Consider the following 20,322-nt stretch of genomic DNA (forward strand, 5'->3'; position numbering starts at 1 on the left):
CGTGTTGAGCTTTGAACGCTTAAGTGATTCCACCTCTCTCTTCCCCATCCAATTATGTGGGCGACACATGATAAGATTGCTAAAGGAATTAGTGAGGGAAATCTTTATACTGCCTAATCAATAGTGTTCTGCTCAGCAGAAGGCATCTCCCTGCTCTGGCCTCAGCCATGCTCCTGTTTGCCTTCTGAAAACACAAGTTCCTCTCTATTTGTGGAGAACAAGAGTTAAAGCAGCAGTGTATCTGTTGAGAATGGTTTTACTTAAAGAGTTTCTTGTTTAAAAAAAATCCCAAAACCCAAAAAACAACTCAAATATATAGAGAACCCTGCCAAACCCACATTTCAAGATTTTGGAGATGTTTGCTGTGTAGGCCAGAGGGACCTTCTGCCCCTTTCTGCTGTATGGTCCTTACAAGAAAGGCCAAAAACCTTATAAGCAAAGAAGCTGGATGATAATTTTTCTGAGCATCACTGAGGCAAGACGCCAGATTTTATGGGCCACTAGACAGATCCAATATAGCAAATCCTCTGTTCCACTGTGGATTCTGAGACCAAATTATCAATTAATGTGAAGCATTAAAAAATCCAAATCCCTTTTAGTTCCCTGCAGTCATTAGTGACAAGATACAATATCTATAGCTCAAATGCTTTGCCAGCATCCCCTGGCAGCAAGGCAGAAACTTCACTCCTATTTTTTTTCAACATATATAAAAAAACATATGAGATCAGTGGTTTTTACACTCAAATTCGGCTGCCTCTACATATTTACTTAGATGGAGAAATAAATCAGGTTTGGGTTACTCTCTGGGTTAGTTATTTGTTATTGGAATAAATGCATGGTAATAGATCTGACAGAGGGAGATGTTTCCCTTTCAGCTTTGTGTTTGAGGTAGAATTTGCTTTGTTCTGCACTATATAATATTGATGTTTTTTCCCCCACTGCTGGATGACTTCATTTGCTCTGCTTCCTTCCAACATCCGTGCCTCTGCCACAGCTGGCTTTAGGATGCAGTTTTATGCATAGACTTCTCTTTTGTTTTTCCCCAACTGTAATGCAGAGGCAATTTAAACAACCAGCATGAAACAATTTTCTAAACCTTCCCCCCACCCTGAATTCCTACCTCAACTTTTTGGGAAGGGAGGTGAGTCAGTCATCCAATGGGCAATTCCCCAAGCAGAATGAGCTGCCAGCTGCATTCAGCAGCTCAGTTTCCACTGCTGGTGCAGAGTGGGCAGGTGCCCGGGCAATGACCATCTGGACACACCCTGAGGCCATATTTTGGGTATTCCCCAGGCAGCTCTCAGCCTCAGCTCCTCAGTACCACAGACAGAAGTGTACCCCCAAACCACTGTGTTCACTGATTGCCTTTCCATCTTGATATTTTGTCCCAGTGGGAACACGAAAATCTCACTGGAAAGCCAGCACACTTTATGCCTGTAATTCACTTTTAATGTGCTCACTGCGATCCCTACCCCTTTTCCTCTCTCCCATTCCCCAAATCTTTCCTACTTTGATGCAGAGGATAATGTAGTGCTATATTTCCTGCCCCAGAATTTTGCTTCCCCAGTCCCTTTCTAAACCTCAGTTTTCTGAGTGCTGGCAGGTTTGTGGGTGATTTGAATCTGTTGGATCTGGTATTTTCTTCCCCAACCTGCGACAGTACTGATGGGACAAAGACTTTTGGGCCAGTGTAGGGTGATGTGTGAGGTGCTTCTCTGGGACATTTGGCCAGCAATACCCTTAACTTTGTCTGGCCTGAGCTTGTTCAGTGAAGACATCAGGCCTGGGCTTTATTCTGCTGGCAGAGGCAGATGAGTCCCTGCACCATGCCCAGGAGGGCTGGCAATGGGCAAGAAGCAGGATGCTAAAGTACCAGATACACACAAAGTGCTCAAGCATCCTAAAATTTGTCTGGAGCAGGATTCTGGGTCCCTCAAGGGATGGCATTCTGTGTGACACAGTCCAAGGAGAAGTTTCAGGAGGCTCTTGCCCAGCTCACCCTCTCTCAGCACTGGTGCAGGCGATGGTGTGGGGTGCAAGGTGTGGTCACAGGGGCCAGACGGTCTCGCCTGCGCCACGCCCTCACAGCAAAGGCTGTGTAGTGTTGGGATGTTGCAGCCAGCAAAAGACTTTTGGTTCAGTTAAAGACACACCCTTTCCCTTCTTGTCCCTTTGCTTCATCCCCCCCATCCCTCCCTCCCTCTCTCACCCTTCCCTTCTCTTTTGTTTGTCTCCTTCCCTTGTTTTCCCCGTTCACTGTCAGGAAGGGCCGCGTCTGAAGGGCCAGTTCAGCGCAGCGTGGCAGCGACAGAGACTGGCACCGGCGGCAGCTGCAACAGTGAGTGCATCCCCAGCTGGGGCAGCTGGAACTGGGGGACTGGTGCTGCTTGGGCATGGAATGACACCTGGGGTTGAGTGGCTTTGGGAATAGCTCGGGTCCTGTGCGTTTGGCAGTGAAGGGGCTCTTGTGAGTGATGGGAACTGCACACGTGTCTGCTAAAGCCACTCGCTGGGGCTTCTCTGGATGTGAGATCACATGGGATGGATGCAGAACTGCCACCTTCCTCTGTGGGGGTCTGCACTAGTGGACAGTGTGGGCTGTCCTTGGCCACACTGTCTCTGTCAGCTAAACCACCCCATGCCTCCAAGCAGGGTGGCATTTGCACTGCTCACTGCGACTGTCCCTGGCCTGTGCTGTCCTCTCAAGAGCTGCTTGGACAGTCAAACCAGCATGGGCCAGACCATTTGAGTGGTTGGATTGTCACATGCCAGTGCTGATGCCTTTTTTGTGCTGGTCTGGCCACACTCTGGGTGTCTGACTGGGTGTCTGCAGCTGTCATTGAGTGGATGTCACCAACATTTCCCACTGCTGCTCCCATCCCTGGGCCAGGGGACAGGCAGTGAGGGGCTGCTGTGAGTTTGAAGCTCTGACAGAGCAAAGGAGTTTGGTTCTGCCAAGGGTGTGGCTGATGGGAGCCAGGTGAGCTCTGTGAACCCACTGAGGGTTGGTGACACCTTCAGTTCACCCTGCCCTCCCTCCTACAGAGCAAAGCCAGCATCCCCTGGTGCTGGCTGCAGGATCCTCAGCTCAGTGTCCCCAGCTGTCACAAGCCTCCTCCAGGAAACTGCAGGGCTGCTGAGGCTGAGCTGCAGCAGCAAATTCCAATTTGGTTGTCCAGTGGGATTTTTCTGCTGGCACACAAGGAAATGCTCTGTTGATGTAGAAAGTTGGGAGTCTTTGCTTGAGTCTGTTTTGGAAGTGGATGGGAGCTAATCCACCTTAAGACACTGCACTGAGCAGTTCTGACCCCTCATAGTTTAAGGCAGGAAAGTGATGGCTTCCACACTTTATTTCCCAATAGCTTCCCTGTGCCAGCAGTCTCAGAGATGAGCATAAACATTTTCAAAGTGGGCATGACTGGGATAAATCACCTGGGTCTGGTTACCCCTAGCTCCCTGTGGCACTGTGAGGGGAGCTGTTTGCTCCTGGCCAGGGGATGCAGGGTGAGCTGTCCCCCACCGAGTGTCAGGACCGCTGCTCCTGCTCCAGAGAATGCCTTCAGCAGCTGGGTGCATCTTGCAAATCCTTCCTGGGGTCTGTGACAGAGCAAGGCTCTGGCACTTCCTGACTGTTGCCAGAACCAAATGGGAGTGTGAGTTTAGATATTGCTGATTTTGCAGGGGATATGTCAGCAGATAAGAAGATTTGCCACTGAAAGGTGATTTCGTTACGCTTATGCCTTTCTGAGCCAAAATTGAATTGTGGGGTGTGGATGGGAATTTAGTTCTAAGCACTGATGTAATTTTGTATCCTTGGCCCTGAAGGCAGTTTTTAAAAAATTATTTTCCCCTGTGCCCTGACACTATTTTGTTGCCTTTGAATCATGTCCTTATGACAGAACAGATACTGGGGTTGACCTTTGCAATGTGACATAATAATATGTGACTTCTTTATAACTCTTTTCATTCAAAATGCTTGGCACACTATGAATTTGATCTTGCAGACACTTGCCACTGGGCCTAGCACTCACTGCTCCAAGCAATCCCTGGGGAAGCCAGAGGAGCAGAGAAATGCTACATCTGGTATTACTTGCAGGATCAGGCCCTGGAGAAATGTAGTACATCTGTGAATAACCACATTTTGGACAGAGAAAGCCTTACCCTTTCATTTATCATTTTTATTTGCTATCAGAATGCTATGCCCAGCACTAACATGACAGCGTCCCCTTGGCTACAATGTCATGGCAGGTGATGCTGGAGCAGCATTCATAGCTATTACCTACCACCCTGTTGCTTTTTTTATTATTTTTTTCCCAGCTCTAAAAGCCTTTTAATTAATAAAGTCCTCTAGCTTATCCTGCACCATTTGATCCTGCAGAAATCACAGCATTTTATCTTATTAGCAAGTAGGAATTAAAGAATTAAAACTACTCAGGGGGAAAAAAAGAACATTATCACTTTCCCTGGGCATCACTTCTGAAAAAACCTTGCCCTGTACCTTCAAAAACCCCAATCTCAGCCCCCAGGGCTTGACAAAGGCTGGGAACCCCAGATCAGTGGATGCTTGGGCTGAAAATTGCTTTGTGCTCTGCTATGCCTGTTTTGAAAGGGAGAGCAGAGCCAGGTGCAGGGAGAAGGGTCCAGCAGTGAAATCCCAGAGCAGGACTGTGCTGCAGGTCCCTTCCCTGCTACTGATGCCCTCTGCCACCATAGGAAATTCCATTAGTTCTGCTGTGCCTCAGTTTGCCAGTGTTGAAGAGTGATCCCTGCTCGTGCTCACCAAGGAGATTCACATGAAAATAAGATTGCAGGGGACAGTCATTACAGTGTTGGGAAACAGGTAAGTACCTCAGGAATATGTAGGGAGTCTGTGAGCTGAGACATTTGAGGTATTGGTTCACAGAGAGTGAATTTTGGGAATCCTCAGTGGCTGGAAAATGCAAAGAAGGAAGCAGGTTGGATCCTTGCACTTTGCTCAAGATTGGTAGAACTATGAACAAGAACTGCTGCACCCTCTTGTTGATAAGGATTAGTTAAATCTGTGGATTTAACCACCAACCATCATCAGGTTCCTACACACTTCACCACTGTTTGCCGTCAGCAGAGCACTGCATCCCCACCTTAAAAACTCCCTTGAAAAATTGCTTCATTAGGAGTAAAGAGATCTGGAAGGGATTCCCTGGATCATCAAATCCAATCCCCTGTTGCATCAATCACATCAGATTTATCTTTTTCATAATCAAGCACCAGTACTAAATGTGCTCCTAAGGGGAAGAAGGCAGCCCCAGAATCTCATTGCTTACAATCGTAGCTGCCCCCGATTCCCAGTCTATGCTTAGTCATGGCCCATTTGTTAAACAGCAGGTACCTGGCGTGGAAACAAGAGATTTAACACAGTTTTATTAAAATAACCACCTAAAAATCCTCACCACAAAAAAATGCTGAGGTAGCAAAAGAGAATGTGCAAGGTCAGGTAATGATAATGGGGAGGCCTGAGCTCACTCGTGCCTCTGCCTTGGAGAACAGACTCCACGTAATCACCTGCCCTTAAACCTCAGTGATCCAGGTGAGGAACAAGGCAGAAGTACTCACAGAACAAAGGAACCTTTTTGCTATTCTTAACCACCATACTCATTGTGTAACCCTCTGTCTCTCTTGCCAGGTATAACTAATGCTGAGCTAAACATTTGGCTATTTTTTTTTCCTTCTGCTGACAGGCTTTCCCCTGCCATTTATAGCTTCACTGTACAGGCCATTACCTGTGCAGCATTTTTGAGAAGTCAGTGAGTTCACAGAGTCATGGAATTGTAAAGACATCTAGTCCCCTCTCCAGCCATGGGCAGGGATGCCTTCCACTGGACCAAGTTGCTCAAAGCCTCATCCAGGTCTTGAACACTTCCAAGGGTGAGGTTTCATTGCCCTGTTTTGCAAATTAGGAAAGGAATTCCAGAACTATCAGCCATACCAAACCATAGTGCTTCAAGGGCAACTTTCCCCTCCAAAATGCCCCTGCTTTGTCCAGTGCAGTCTGATTGACTCCAAACCATGCAAGTGCTCCCCAGGCAGAGCAGGGTGGCTGCTGCAGCAGCCTGCAGTGTACATTGCATGCCATGAAAATGCTGGGATGCTCTAAACCCGTGATTTGTCCAGTTAGTTCTTCTTTGTACGCAATTAATGGACAGAGGGGAGAAATTGGTGAGTCCAGGCTCAAGTGTGAAAGCTCAGTGTTACCCATCAGGTGTGATGAGCCAGCCCAGCTGTGATCTGATGGCACATGGAGGTGGTGTTTAGCTCAGGCCACTGCTGCACAGCATGGCCAGAGTGACTGAGGAGGAGGGCTCCTTTGCCAAAACCAGGTTTGGAACTAGGACACTGCAATCCCATGTTTGTTTATTTAACTTGGCAGGTATTCAAGTGAAACAGGCACAGAGGGGAGGTATCAGAGCTGATCTTGGTACCCACGTGTGAGATTTTAAGTTTCTATTTCAGTGCTCCTGCTTGGAAAAGAAATGCAAGCAGACCCTCTCACCCTCCTTTTTTTTAAAGCACTATTTAAATGTCATAATAATCATATAGTGCCCACCTTAATGTGCTGAGCAAATTAAAATATTTTATTAGTCTATAATCTGAAAATCATTACTGTGCTTACCATAAAAAACTGCAGGTCTTCAGAGGGAATGATGTCAGTGGGTCTGAAATGAATGCAAATGTATTTTGTTGCTGTGAAGGTAGCAGGGGTCAGACAGACAGCCCCCAGCCCCAGGGCAGCAGGCTGTTAGCGTGGGAGGGAATTAAATGCATCTCACAGTGGGGAGGCAGAAAATGGATGTCTTGGCTGATTTTCCTGGAGTTTTGCAGGGTGAATTCCTGGGTCTGTGCCTGGCTGGTTGGGATGGTTTCAGAGGAAAGCGTTGGTGCTGTTCCCACCCACCTCCCTTGCAGTCAGGGTAAGGAAATGCTCCAGACAGCTCATCCCCAGCGTGGCTGAGCTGCTCAGAACCTCTGGCTCCACCCTGCTTCCACTGACAGCACAGGTGCCTGTTCCCCTCGGGCATCCACGTGCCCCTGGAGCCCCCTTCCTCCTGCAGATGATTCTGGATGTGTCTCTCCAAATAACTGCTCCTAACAGGCAGGAGAAGCTGCATCAGCTCTAAGCAAGCAGCCCATTCCCTCTGCCTCTGGCAGCTGGCTCCCAGAGAGGCCAGTGACAAGGCAGTCCCTTTGGTCAGGTGTCCCTGGGCACTCCCAGAGCCTGGCTCCTGGGTCCCTTGTCCTGCACAGCCAGGAGGCTTCTGCTGGTTATTCCTCACCGCCTTGGGTCGGTGTCAAATGGTTCAAAGATTAATTACCATTTAACTGGCTGTATTTCCATCTCTGCGGAAGGCTGCAGTGGAAAAGACAGGAGTACTGGGATCATTTACCCTGGTATTACACAGCAGATTACCCTGTACTTACAAGGTCACCAGTTACTGTGTAATTAGACCTCCAACACAGGGAAGTCCGTGATAGGCTTCCAAACCACTCTTCTTCCTGGTGCCAGAGAAGCAGAGGGATGGCAGCAAAGTGCAGGCTGAAGCCTCATTAGGTGCATTTAAAGCTGTTAAATAGTTTAAAATTCAAGCTGGGGGAGGTGCAATGAGAGGGTAGCAAGGCCACCTGTACTTGTCAGAGAAAGGGAATGAAAAAAAACCGGAGCAGTTTGTCTAGGAAATGCAGGAAAGCCAAAACAGAAAGGAGGGCTGTGAGGGAGCTCTGCGTGCCAGGCAGCTGAAAGGCAAAAGGATTTTGCTCTTCAAGTGTCACCATGGACATTTTTGCCAGTGGTGAAGGACTCTGCTGAGCCAGAGACCCTGTCTATCCCATGGTGTGATGTCCATGGAGGATGCTGTAGTGGATCAGGACAATGCCCCTTGCTCCAGATTGCTCTCCTCCATTTCTCATGTGCACCCAAATCAAGCATCTACTCACAGAGCATTTGGAAGAATGACAAATGCCTTTGATTATCAAGCACAAATTCCAGTGGCAGCTCATTGCATCTCCTGAGTGGCTAATAAAGCACCCAGCCCATTCTGATCAATATACAGCAAGTAGTGCTGTAAAGTGAGATTGTGCCCGCCCCAGGCCACGCTGCATTTTGTCTTTATAAACCATGCCCTTGTCAAGCCAAGCACAGTCTCTTTTTGGTGGCAGCTCCCTAGAATTTCTGGCTTAAAGTGAGCCAGTGAAACAAATGCAGTTCTGAAGCCCTCCATGTAAAGAACCCAAGTTAAAGAGCAAAGTGTGTGTTTCTACAGCAATCATTAGTTTAAATACTCTTTTATTACACAGTCACATGTCCCCAGTTCAGCCCCACCAAGAGCATCCATACAGTCAGCAGCTTCTGAAGAGGTGAGGCAGAAACAAAGACAGTGTGAAGCCATTGATTACTGAGGATAGAAAGAGCTCTATGTAAATAATTAAAGAATGACCAGAGTGGGGAGATGTGCTACCTGATTGCAAATATTTACAAAGTTGTGAGCTTGAAGGTTAGAAAATGTTGAGGGAAGTATATAGGAGTTAGCACAGGGATAATGTGGTGAGGATGAGAGTGGGGAAAATCAGTGTGGCAAGCAGGAAATTTCCATTGTGTAGTCAAGATTTGTTTGTGATTTCCTGAGGGAGGCTGTGGGTTGTTCACTGGGATATATGGATTGGTACCCATCAATACCTTAGCAAATCCTTTAGGGCTTGCTCTCACAAAGGAAAGGGAGAAGAATGAAATTTAATGGGGTTTTTTTCAGCTCTACTCTCCCCTGTAAAGCGTTTTCCTAGGTAGATGTGTCATTGCCAGGGCACGGTGCACACACACCTCTCACTCCTGGACTAGAGTGGCTTATCCAGAGGAATGAAAGCAGCCAAGGCTTGAAGCCCAGCATCTGTAGTCACGTTTATCCTTGAAGTAAATGCTCCAGCAGTGACATAATTGAGGACTGTCCTGTCTGCTCAGCATATGTCTGCAGGGGTCATTCATCCTTTCTGACACTGCAGAACATTAGCGGTTTTTTACACTCACTTTCTCCTTCCGTCCTTCCGCTTGTGGCTAACCCTAATGGAGAGCTGGTGGCTAGAGACTCTTCTAGGAAAACTGGCCTGTTTGGAGAGCTGACTATCTAGGAGCTGTCCTGTGTCAGGGCAAAACCAGTCAGATGTGTCCTGCTGGTGCAGGGTCTCTGCAGTGGCCCCAGCAGGGCTGGGTGGATTGAAGGGTCTGGCTGGCTGCAGGAAGGGGAGCAGAAGATGGTATCTGTGATGGCCACTTAGTGCTTAAGGGCTCTAATGGCATCTGGGAAACAGGTTCCTGTGTTTGTGGGTTTGCTAATTTATTTATGCTCCTGGATAAATAAAGTAGGGAGGAAGAATTTTAACACAGTGCTTGAAATGCATGGGACTGCAGCAGCTCTGTCCTACCCAGGGCATCTGGACAACTTGATAGAGAATGGAGGGAATGTCAGTGCACAGAAAGTCTTAGCTGGAAAAATAGAGAAGAGAATGCAAAGTTTGATTCCTTCAAATTTTTAAAATTTAGCTTGCTTGCCAGTAGAATCCTGCAGCCCAACCACAGCCTCACCATCAGCACATCACCATTTTGGCTGTTGCTGGTTTTATTTCTTCCCTTCCTGGTGCCACTGCTGTTCCTCCATGACAGCAGCGCTCAGACAGGTGCTGTCACTGTCCTCTTCTCTGCCTGTCCCTTTTGGGTTGTTGTCACCATCTGCAGCCCCCTCTCATGGTGCTTTCCACACCATCTTTGGACAGGTATGCTTTGCACAGGAAGGAGATTCCATGGCCACTTCCCCTGGTTTGGGTCTCAGGCAGTTTAGCCATGACCATCCCTATCCCCAGTGTGTCTCCGGAGTTCTGGCTGATGGAGGGTGGGGCTGCAGGCTGGGCTTTGCCCTGCTGGGAGATGCAGCTTTCGTTCAGCAGTGCCAGAGCTGGCACAGCTTTCCCACCAGCGCTGATGGGTTTAATCACATCATTAGTAGGTGTGACACTGCAGCCTCCGATGATGAGCTCTTTATTCTAACACGGCTTTCAGCGTGTTTATCCGAGATGCCATCTGTGCCTGCCCTGCCTTCATTAGGACAGAAAGCCTATGTGTCTTCTGATGTTGGGCTGTATTTCTGTGATGTTTCCCTGCTGAGAAACCACTGTTCAACTAGAGGGTGAGAACCCACACCTGAAGGAAAGCAACAATACCCGAAACACCTAAATGGGCCAAATAGACCATCAGGAAGTGCACTGTTTGGAGGAATCCTCAACTGGTGCATGAAACTGGCTACAAGAAATGATCCAGCTATTTTATTCTTGAAAGATTTTCATCTTGGTAAAGCATTAAGGCCCCATGCTTTATCTAAAGTGCTGTTAGTCTTCAGGAAAGCAAGGGACAGTTTTTAATTTTTAAAACACTTTCTATTTTTGTACCTCCATACCATGCTTGTACAAAGAAATTTCTGGGTTGTTTGCCCAGGTTTTAGATACAAAATCATTAAGATTTGTGGGTGGAGATCTGAGTGTCTAGCCTTCCCCCTTAAAAAGTCCATGGTATATGTTGCATATATTATTAACTGTATACTATATAGGCAGCTATATATATATATATATTTTTTTTTTTTTGTAGCTGTTCATTGATCAACAGCAGCATGGTGTGCTCATGGTGTTCTCCTGCTCTTGACAAGATTCACAGAACACAAACCAGGCAGGAGCTGCCACATCACGGTCTAGTTACACACAAAAAAAGGAATGCTTTCATAGAGAGGTGGCAAGCCCTGGCTTGTATCAGTTTTCTGTCTGCATGCTGCCAGGCCGATGCTCAGCGAATCTGACATTAACAAGAAATAGATTTCCAAACAATCTAGCCTAATGAATTTTGAATATTATCATGATTAATGCTAAGGCAGTTGAACTGATTATCCAGTATCCAGAAGTAATGGAGCCTTATCTACATCTTGAGTAGTCCTCAGTCAGGAATGGCTTTGGCTGCAGACAAAGATGAGTGTTGTTGGTTACTGGGAGGGGAGGCACTGGCAGGACAGGATGGAAGGGGAGATGATGAGATACCCATCTGAAAGCATTTCAGCATGGAGTGATCACACATGCAGGTTCTTTATTGCTGCTATTTCCTAAGCTACATATCTCAGGCCATTTTCAGACTTGGCTTTTATACCACCAGGTTAAGATTTATTGAGCAAATATTTTTCCTCCTTCCCAAAGCCAGAAACTGGGTTGATTTTCATTCTCTGCATTGCCAAAAGAACAAAATCCTGATGGACATGTTTCTTGCATCATGATGGTTTAACTTAACTTCTATCTGATTAGCTCACAGGCTATTAAACACTTTTTGTAACATTACCAGAAAAATGATAATGCATAGCATTCATGGACAGTTTCTGTTGGCACAAGCAGTGTTTGCAGACTCCAGACCCCCTTTAAAGCTGGAACCAGCAGATTATTGTCTCATGGGTATTACATGTCTCTGAGCAGGCCTGTCCTAAGAAAGTGTGTTCTGATGGAAGGGTCTTGTGGAGACAACTGGTAAATCTGTAAGGTGCCTGTCCAGCTATCTGGAAGCTGTAGTTTGAATGGATTTAGTGGCATTCCCAGCCTCTGGTGTTACCTGGGCAGTGACCATGAGAAAGGTAACTTTTCACTGCTGTGAAGTGAGCCCATCATGTTGTGTCTGTGATGCAGAGGACTTCACACAGAGGACTGCACACACACAGATCCACAGCTGAGCAGGGAACTCCAGGGACTCCTGGGAAGCTGACCAGAGAATCCTTCCCCAGCACTGCCACTTTGCTCTCTCAGTTCCTAGTGTGGGGCTGTCATTCTGGGCCACAAGAAGCTCTCAGTAGGTGGCCCAGGGAATCGGTTTGGTCACCTCTCCTTCACCTGGGAAGGCTCTGGCATCAACCTTTAGGACCTGCTAGGAGCTGTTGGTGCCCCTGCTGACCTCTTTACTACATGTTTTACAAACTACAGCTCGTCTGCTCCCACCACCCCCCAGCTGAATTAGGCATGGGTGAGGTTTCTCCCATCCTGGTGTTGGAGATCATGGCTTCTGGAGTTTTTACTCAGAGGGACATGGAACTGGCCATTCCTCTGCAGGCTGACTGTGCAGTTATTTCCAAGCAGTGAGTGCAGCCACTTTGAGGTTTGGGAAGAAAAGGTGAAGAGTGAGTTGTAGTAAGGTGCACGCCAAGCAGGTTATTGGCAAACATAATTAAAAATATATGTGCAATTTCTCCTCTGTTTCCCTTGTCTTAACCATCCCCTGCATTACCTCTGGCATTTTTAGACAGTAGATAATGTGGCTGAGAGGACTCTTGGGCACAGGCAGCTCTTAGAGCAGCAGTGATTTATCTCAGACCGTTTTGAGGTAGCAGAATTTACCTCTAGCTACAGCCACCCCTCCATGTCTGCCCTCCCTCATTTGCATAAGTAATTGGCAGCTTGTTAATGGCTCATTAGGAATGCTGAAAACCGTGGGATTAAAACACACTCAGTGGAGCAGAGATGAGGGGTGGAGGGGGGAAAGGCCGCTGTCCCTGCTTGCAAATTACACTGCTTGATTCAACGTGATTCAGAATTACAGGTCATAAAGCAACTAGATTGTTAAATGAAGTAAGGAAAAACAATGTCAATGGCAAGTTTTATTTTTAGACTCATGTTTAAACACAGTATGTGCATCTAGGGGGAACAAACAGTCCCTTGCCAAACAGTCCTACTGACAGCAGGAAGCTCTCACCCCTTTCTCGGTCTCACATTAACCCTGCCTGGTCAGTGTTTCCTGCTCCTGAACAAGTCCATCTGGCTCCTTACATCACCTCAAGGCAGGGACATTTGGTTCCTTTTCCCATGTTCTCTCTGGGTAAATCCAATCTTCTCACCTCTAGCAGCAGGCAACCAGCACGTCCCTTTCCTTGGGCAAGGCTGCGACACCCAGCACAGCTCCGTACAAACAGGAGAAACAGCTCCACGTTGCTTTGTGCATTCTGTAAATCTCAGGAATCCCTAGAAAACTGCTGTGAGATGTCTTTGGTTGCTGGCACTGCAATGGAGGAGAGGGTTGGTGTAGCAGGGAAATTGTGAGGATCACATCTGCTGTTCCCAGAGAGTGGAGCGTGGTGAGTTCACAGTCAAGGAAGCTGAAAAGTTCGATGGAAGCTTTTTTGTTGCTTGCTGAGTGTTTAATCTCATGTTCAGCACTGGCTATGACAGCAGTGACTGCAAAGGTAGGAGAGGTGAAGGCAAGGACAGGGCTGTGATGGCTTTTGAGTCACTTGGAAGAGGCACAGCCCGAGGGCTGGTGCAGCCGTAACACACGATGCCTTTCCATCAGGAGAACACCTCGGGGATTTTTGGAGGCCAGGGTAATTCTGGTGGTGGTGCAGTCTCAGATATAGCTAGGACCTTTCCTCCTGGGTAAGCCAAAAGGAAATTACAGATAAAGCACTTGGGAATCACATCCAGGCATAATTTGCAGTTAAATTCAGCAGCCTCTGATCTAAACTTGGGTACTTAAGAGCCTACTAAGGTGACAGTTGAAACTATGAAGTGGGGACAGCTAAGGTTCAGCAAAGCTCAGCTCTGTCTGGAATGTCAGAGTTAATCCCTCTGCTTTGTAAAAGGTGCCCAGAAATCTGTCAGGACTCACAGAGGCAAAATACTGGCACATCTGAAAAATTTCTCAGTGCAGCTGGATCCAGGCTGAAGGCAAGGAAGGAGTGTCTCCTCCTGGATCCCCAGCCAGGAGCATGTGCTGCTCTTTGCATCACCCTGAGAAGTCATCTCCTTGTGCCCCAACCTGAACTGACAAACATTGACTCACAAAGGCACAATCTACAGCAGTTCTGTTTGTTTTTCTCCAAGAGCTCAACTTAGCCAAACAGAGCAGCTTTTCCTCCTTCTTGCTTTCATTGCTTTTTTTGTTTTGCCCTTACATCCTCTCAGATGACCCCTGAGAGCCACCTGTGGCTCTTATTCATACAAAGCTGTCCAGAGCTGCTGAATTAACAACACATCCTGCCTGCAGCAGGAATCAGTGTGTCCTGATGGGGACTTACAGCTGGGTGCTGGGGGAAGGCTCAGAGCTGGATCACCCAGCTCCTAGTGCTGAGCTCTAAAGGACAAATGATTTGGTGTGGTCCAGCCTGGGATGGAGTGAAAGAAGATCCCAGGTCACCCCTACCTACAGCAGCAGGAGCAGAGATGGCAATCAGAGAATGTGTGCCCCATCACTAGGTTGAGTGGATTGAGCGTTGAGTGGAATTTCCTGGGGAGGAATGGTGCCAAGATCTCCACTACTGCTCTGTGATTCTGTACAAACTCAAACATCTCCACTTCCTGCACAAAAATGGGAAGTTCAAATAGTGCTGCATGATACAAAGACACCTACAATGGTTCTTGTGATCTTCCCAAGGCAGGAGCAGGAGCAGAGCCTCCATCAAGTGTGCCAGAAGCAGGAGGAAGGGTATCAAATGACCTTGGCAAGCAAATGTCAAATGACCAAGGAAAACAAAAGCACTGAGGCTTATTTTTGTTGTTTTGTTTGGGTTTGTTTGTCTGGTTTGTTTTTTTATTTCAACATTGCAAAGGAAACTGCACAAAAAGAAAAAAAACCCCACAGGCTAAGAGTATGCTGGAGACCAAATCCCATTCTGAGCTGAGATCCATGGAGGTGCCTTCCAGCTGTGGGCACAGAAAAGATGGCTCAGTAGTTCCCCTTTGAATTCTGCTTTGGGCTAGAGCCCTGGTGCTGGTATGTGAGCTGGGAAGGAGAAAAACAGGGCTTCCCACTCAAAAGCTGCCTTTCACATGCTTGTATCTGTATTCCCACCAGTCCTAAATTTGCATGAGGGTTTTTCAGCCCTACTCTGGTTTTGATTTCCAGGTTATCTCTGCTGGTGGCCCTAACTGTGGATTTATTGCACAGTCTTTGCTGAACACTGCTGCTCCACTACCTGCTGCTGTACTGTCAGACTCACCAGGGGATAACATGTCATCTTTTCCTTTCCTAATCAGCTGGATGTCATTCAGAAAGCTGGGACAAGGAGAACTTTCCCCCCAGACACCAGCTTTTCTTGGTAGCAGACAAACCTCAAGCCTTATAATACTACTTGTACATAGCACTTATATAGCTTTACATCCTCAAAGTGCTGTACTAGCATTAAGTAATTATCTCTCTCCCTAATGGCCATTAATGCTGGCCTTTCATGAACCTCCCCCAGCTCCCCAAGGTTCATATCTAATCCAGCAATAAGCTGCTCAGAGGGAGTGGCTGGCTATCTTGCAAGTCCATGGGCTTGGATGTGTAATGAGGCTTCAGAGCAGGGGCCAGGTGCCCTGGAGTATCAGAAATACAGGGCTGTGGTTCAGGTCATGCCCTTGGGAACATCCACTAGAAAGGGATGGCACAGAGTAGGTGATACTGCAATCTTGAAATGAAGAGGCTGAAAACTTTGGCTGCTCAGAGGATGTGCACTGATTGCTCTATTTATTACCAGGATAGCATTGTGAGTGGAAAGAGCAGAGCAGTGGGAATAACGTGTCAGTGTGGGCATGGGGAGTTGATCTAGGGAGAGAAAGTTAACTAAAAATGTCAAACAAAGCTAGACAGCCATGGCAATGGGATAAAGAGGCCAGTCTGCAGGTCTGTGAAGCATTAAAATAACAAGGCAAAAGGGCAAGCTTGGCAGCATCATAGGATTTAAAGAGAGGAGCAGAAGAGGATTTACTTGTCTTATTTGCTTGCAAGCAGAGCCCTCTTCCAAGCTATGGAGTGTCTCCAGGGGAGATGCTGTAATGCCACTGTTTCAGGACATTTTACCCTTGGGGAAGGTTAGCCTGCCAGTTAGCAGGCTCTCCCATCCCTAGCTCCCCAGAGAAATGGAGAAGATGGTGTGGGAACATGACATGGCTGTTTTGGAGAGGACTCAGAGGTAGCATGCTCTTAACAAACACCAGTCCTGCATGGTCACTTATTTCTGAAACCTGCTAGACCCAACTCTGAGCAAGCAGAGGCTGAAATAAACTTTCACCTTCTCCCTAAAGGCATGGTAATGATTCTTTCCAAAGCCAAGGATATGCCTTGTAAGCTGCCTTTGCAAAAGAGGAAAACAGCACCCTTTTTTCAGCCTGATTTAATAGCATCATTTTGCTTTTATGCTTCTGGCAATGGCTGGTCCTGTAAAACAAGTATGTAGCTGTGGGGATCACGTGTCAGTCTACAGTGGCAGAACACAGCTCACAATCACTACACGTTATGCAAAGGATTTCTGTCACCCTGGACACACTCTGCTTCCTGTGGCATCACTGGCACAATCCCTCTGTGCTCAGCTCTAAATCATTTTGCCACATCATCAAATAACAGGGTATGGCTGACTGCAGACCAGGAGGACTTGGTGTTCACTTACTGCACAGCCTTGGAGCAGGGCCTTTCCCTGCCTTCCTGCATCTGTTTTCTCATCTGTGAAATGGGAATTTTAATCCTAATCAGTTTGCAAGGGAAGCAGCAAGGGATAGTCAAAGGCAATCCTTTAAAGTGTAATAGTCAGCCTTATGTGCTAGGTTAGACATTGGAGTGGCTTTATGGTAGAGATTAATTGATGCCTGTTCTGCTTTTGCCTGGTAAGTGCAAGGCTTAATCTTTGCTCTCAAAAATGTGGCACCCTGTTTGAGATGCAAAGGATGCCTCTGCAAGGAACACCTTCTCATCTCTGAGCATAGCTGGGCTGTGTGTTGGGATCCACAAATTTCTGGGCATTGCTTGTTTGAATTTCCTTCCCCAAATTAATTTGATTATTAATCATTATGAGATTAATTTGTAGTAAAAGCTATGTCTCATATGGCTGGGAGGAATGCTTTTCTGAAGGCTGTTTCTGAACTTCAACCTATGAGCTAAGCCACGGTTGTGTTGTCACATCCTTGGGACAGCTCTTGACTGTGTGTGTCATTTTGCTGGCAGATGTTCACCAGGGTGTGTCCAGAGGAGACCAAAGACCTTGACTTTATTTTAGCTTATTAGAACTGAGATGGCACTACTGGCTTCTCTGCTGTGCTCTCAGGGCCAGACCCTCGAGTGGTGTAAATCAGGACCCTCCCATTCGAGCAGTGCTGCTGTGATACTATCTGTGTAAGCTGAGGAACTGGTTCACACATTCTGAACTGCTCTAAGACCTGTTCAAAAGGGAGTTAACTGTGCTCAGTGCATTGTATTACCTGTAATCGCAAATGATCCTGAAATATTCAGGATATTGCAAATGTAGAGAGCTTTTCAACAAGTAATCATTTTGAGATTGCTGGAAAACTGAAGAGTTAGTGCTACTTAAAGGAGAATAAAATAAGCATTAGCACAAAGCAGTTTTTGCAACAATCGAGTTTGATGTATGTCCTGTTCTGCTTATAACGTTTCCTCAGAGCCCTTGCAAGAAGGGGAAGCAACTTGTAAAAGCTAGGAATGAAGGGAAGAGCTAAATTTGCAGCCAGGGTTTTGAAGGAACAAACAAAGAAAAGCATATTTCCATTTCCATTACGGTGGAACATTCCTGGGAGTTCAGAGCTGAGACCACGCCAGCCAAGCCGCCTCTAAACAGGAGGTGTGGAGCTGCAATGAGCTTTTTATCATCAAGCATCTTCACTTAGGAAAGAAAGATCTCCCTGAGACTTTTGAAACTCCTCTTTTTTGAGGGAGGGTCTGTTTCAGAGTAAATAGCCCTGAGTCTAAATTCTGCCAAGCCCCACAGAAATCCGAGCCCTTCCATGCAGAAAACCAGCTGAGCATCCTACCCCTTTCACACCCTAATCCAACACACCTCCCTCTTGCTTCCAAGGGCTGCAGTGTCCCTGTACTGACCCTTCCCCACACCAGCTCTGCTTTAATCAGTCAAAGAAACCTGTGGAAAAACTGGCAGCTCAGAGGAGAGCTTTTGTTTGTAGAAGAAATGTTTTCATCCCAGCAAGCACAACAATCTCATTATTTGGAATAGCCACACATATGTTGGAGTCCTGAACAGCACATACCTTTTCCCCCTCATCCTCTGTAGGACCAGAGAGATTTCTGCCTGTTTGATTCAGCTGCAGTGCTGCAAAGTTATTAGCACTGCTTTTTTGGTGTCCCTAATGAAACAAGCAGTCTTCCAAGCAGCTCCACAAAAGCACTTTTCTCATCACTGCTAAAGCCTCAGACACTTTTCCCTCAGCAGAAACAAGTGTGGAGACTTGCAGCCCTGCTGCTTCCAGCACGGGTTGGTCGTAGCAATTAGCTATTTCCTCACAGATGGAGCTTCTTGTGCAGAAGGACAGAACAGAAAAAAACTTATTCTGCTCAAGAGTAACTTGTTTAGGAATTTCTAGTGAATCTGAAGGTAAATCTATCTGCTTTGGAACTGTTTGCATGCATCCTGCAAGCCTCCTGTGTACCTGCTGGATTCATGTGCCTTACAGAAGGGCTGACTCTTACCTGAGGAAGTGCCTTTCCCTGGCTTGGCATGCCCCAGTTTTACACACCCACTTCCAAACTCTCCAGAGGGGCTGCCTTTCCCTCCTCCATTGAGTGTAAGAGCCCGTTCTTTACCCACAGACCACCTTTTGCAGCATGGTCCTGCAGTCATTTACACATGGAAAGCAGTCTCTGCAAAAGCCAGTAGCACAGTTTTGTGAGTGCAAAACCTTTTATGCAATTAGGTGATGCACAGATGCCTGTGCATGGCTTTGGAGAGCGTTTCTGAAGAGGGACAACCCTCATGCTCTGTCTTTGGTGCGTGTCTTGGAGGCCCTGAAATGCTTTGCTGACCACTCTTGCTTTGTGTCCAGGTTCACCAGACTGTGGGGCTGGAGTATGTTCTTGGCATTTTGCATTTGATTGCCTTACCAGCCCATTTTGGGTGGAGAGGACGTAATTTATCTTGATACACTTCACTCCCAATGCGTCACATTAACCAGGTGGGATTGGTGGGTAAACCCATGACTGGTAGGGGAGGCAGGAGCCAGCCCAGCTTTTTGGAACAGCTCCTTGTTGCTGTAGCTCACAGGGAACCCCTGAGGGTTGACATGAAGTGGGGTGCTCAGGCACTGAACAGGCTCCACAGGGAAGAGCTCCCAGCTCCACGCCTGGCAGAGCTCAAGGAGCATTTGGACAATGCTCTCAGTGTGATTGTTGGGGTGTCCTGCATAGGGCCAATGATCTGATTCTATGACCCCTCCCTCAGGGCTGCCACCACTCAGATTTCCCTGTGTCTTTGTCCTCCCCCAGGTTGGAGGACACACCATGCTGCCTATCCGCTGGATGCCTCCGGAGAGCATCATGTACAGGAAGTTCACAACAGAGAGCGACGTCTGGAGCTTCGGGGTGATCCTCTGGGAGATTTTCACATATGGGAAGCAGCCCTGGTTCCAGCTCTCAAACACAGAGGTACAACAGTGCTGAGACACCTCCTCTGAAAACTGTATTTTTTTTGCCATCTCTCCTCTGCTTTGTTGTTTGCAAAGAAATTAGTACATGGATGGTCCCCTCCTTGGCACTCCCATGGTGAAGCCATAGGATAAGTGTCATTATCTCAGTTTAAGAGCTGGGAAAACTGAGGTGTGCAGGAATCAAAGAGCTCTGCCAAAGCCATGTACTGGGTAATCCTCAGCCCCTCACTGCTCAGTTCCTGATGTAGCTGTCATATCTCATAAACTCTCAGGGTGCAGCCAGAATTTGGGATACCCAAATTATTGCTGGGATCTAAGTCATGCCTTGAATTTTCTCTGGTTTCTCCTTTTGTAGCTAAAGCTCTCACTACAGGCTTCAGTTTGAGAGAAATTGTTTTAAGCCTGACAATATCACATTTCCTTGGGGTTTTTGCCATTGGGATATCTATCTATCTATCTGGTTTGTCCCAGTTCACTGAGCGGGGAGCCCATGGAGCTTGTTTGCCCGTGTTATTTCTTTGACTAGCAAAAGTTGCAGCCCACCAGGGCAGGGCTGCACTGTAAAAATGTTGAGGGAAGTCTGGCTGGGATTAGCAGGGTGTCACTGCTGAGGTTTGAGGCACATCAGCAGAAATGCATTGCGAGATTTTTGCTTGGAATAGCAGGAGGTATTATAGAAGAGGAAAAAGATGCATTGACATAGCAGTGTGTGGGAACCTTGAACATTTTTATCCCACTGTGTATCTAATGGATTTCAGAAATTTCACCTTTTGTAATGAAAAATGTGCATTTTCTGCTTTCTGGGTACAGATCCCTTAATTAAGTGAGTTGCAGAGATGGCAAATCCAAGGTGTTGCTTTACAGCTCTAA

The 20,322-nt window shown here is 47.0% G+C and overlaps 1 protein-coding gene across 2 annotated transcripts in view; it reads left to right on the forward strand.

Moving 5' to 3' along the window:
* NTRK3 (neurotrophic receptor tyrosine kinase 3) overlaps nucleotides 1-20,322 on the forward strand; it is a 216,594-nt gene that overhangs the window by 180,064 nt on the left and 16,208 nt on the right. Inside the window, exons 16-17 of one of the 2 annotated variants that reach the window (XM_033070941.1) lie at nucleotides 2,264-2,338; nucleotides 19,292-19,450. In XM_033070941.1, the coding sequence (XP_032926832.1) occupies nucleotides 2,264-2,338; nucleotides 19,292-19,450 (234 nt within the window). The remainder of the gene's footprint in view (nucleotides 1-2,263; nucleotides 2,339-19,291; nucleotides 19,451-20,322) is intronic. The other variant, XM_033070943.1, reaches the window with a different exon arrangement.

This window comes from Catharus ustulatus, chromosome 12 (genome assembly GCF_009819885.2).
Source record: "Catharus ustulatus isolate bCatUst1 chromosome 12, bCatUst1.pri.v2, whole genome shotgun sequence".
In the NCBI taxonomy this organism is placed as follows: Eukaryota; Metazoa; Chordata; class Aves; order Passeriformes; family Turdidae; genus Catharus; species Catharus ustulatus.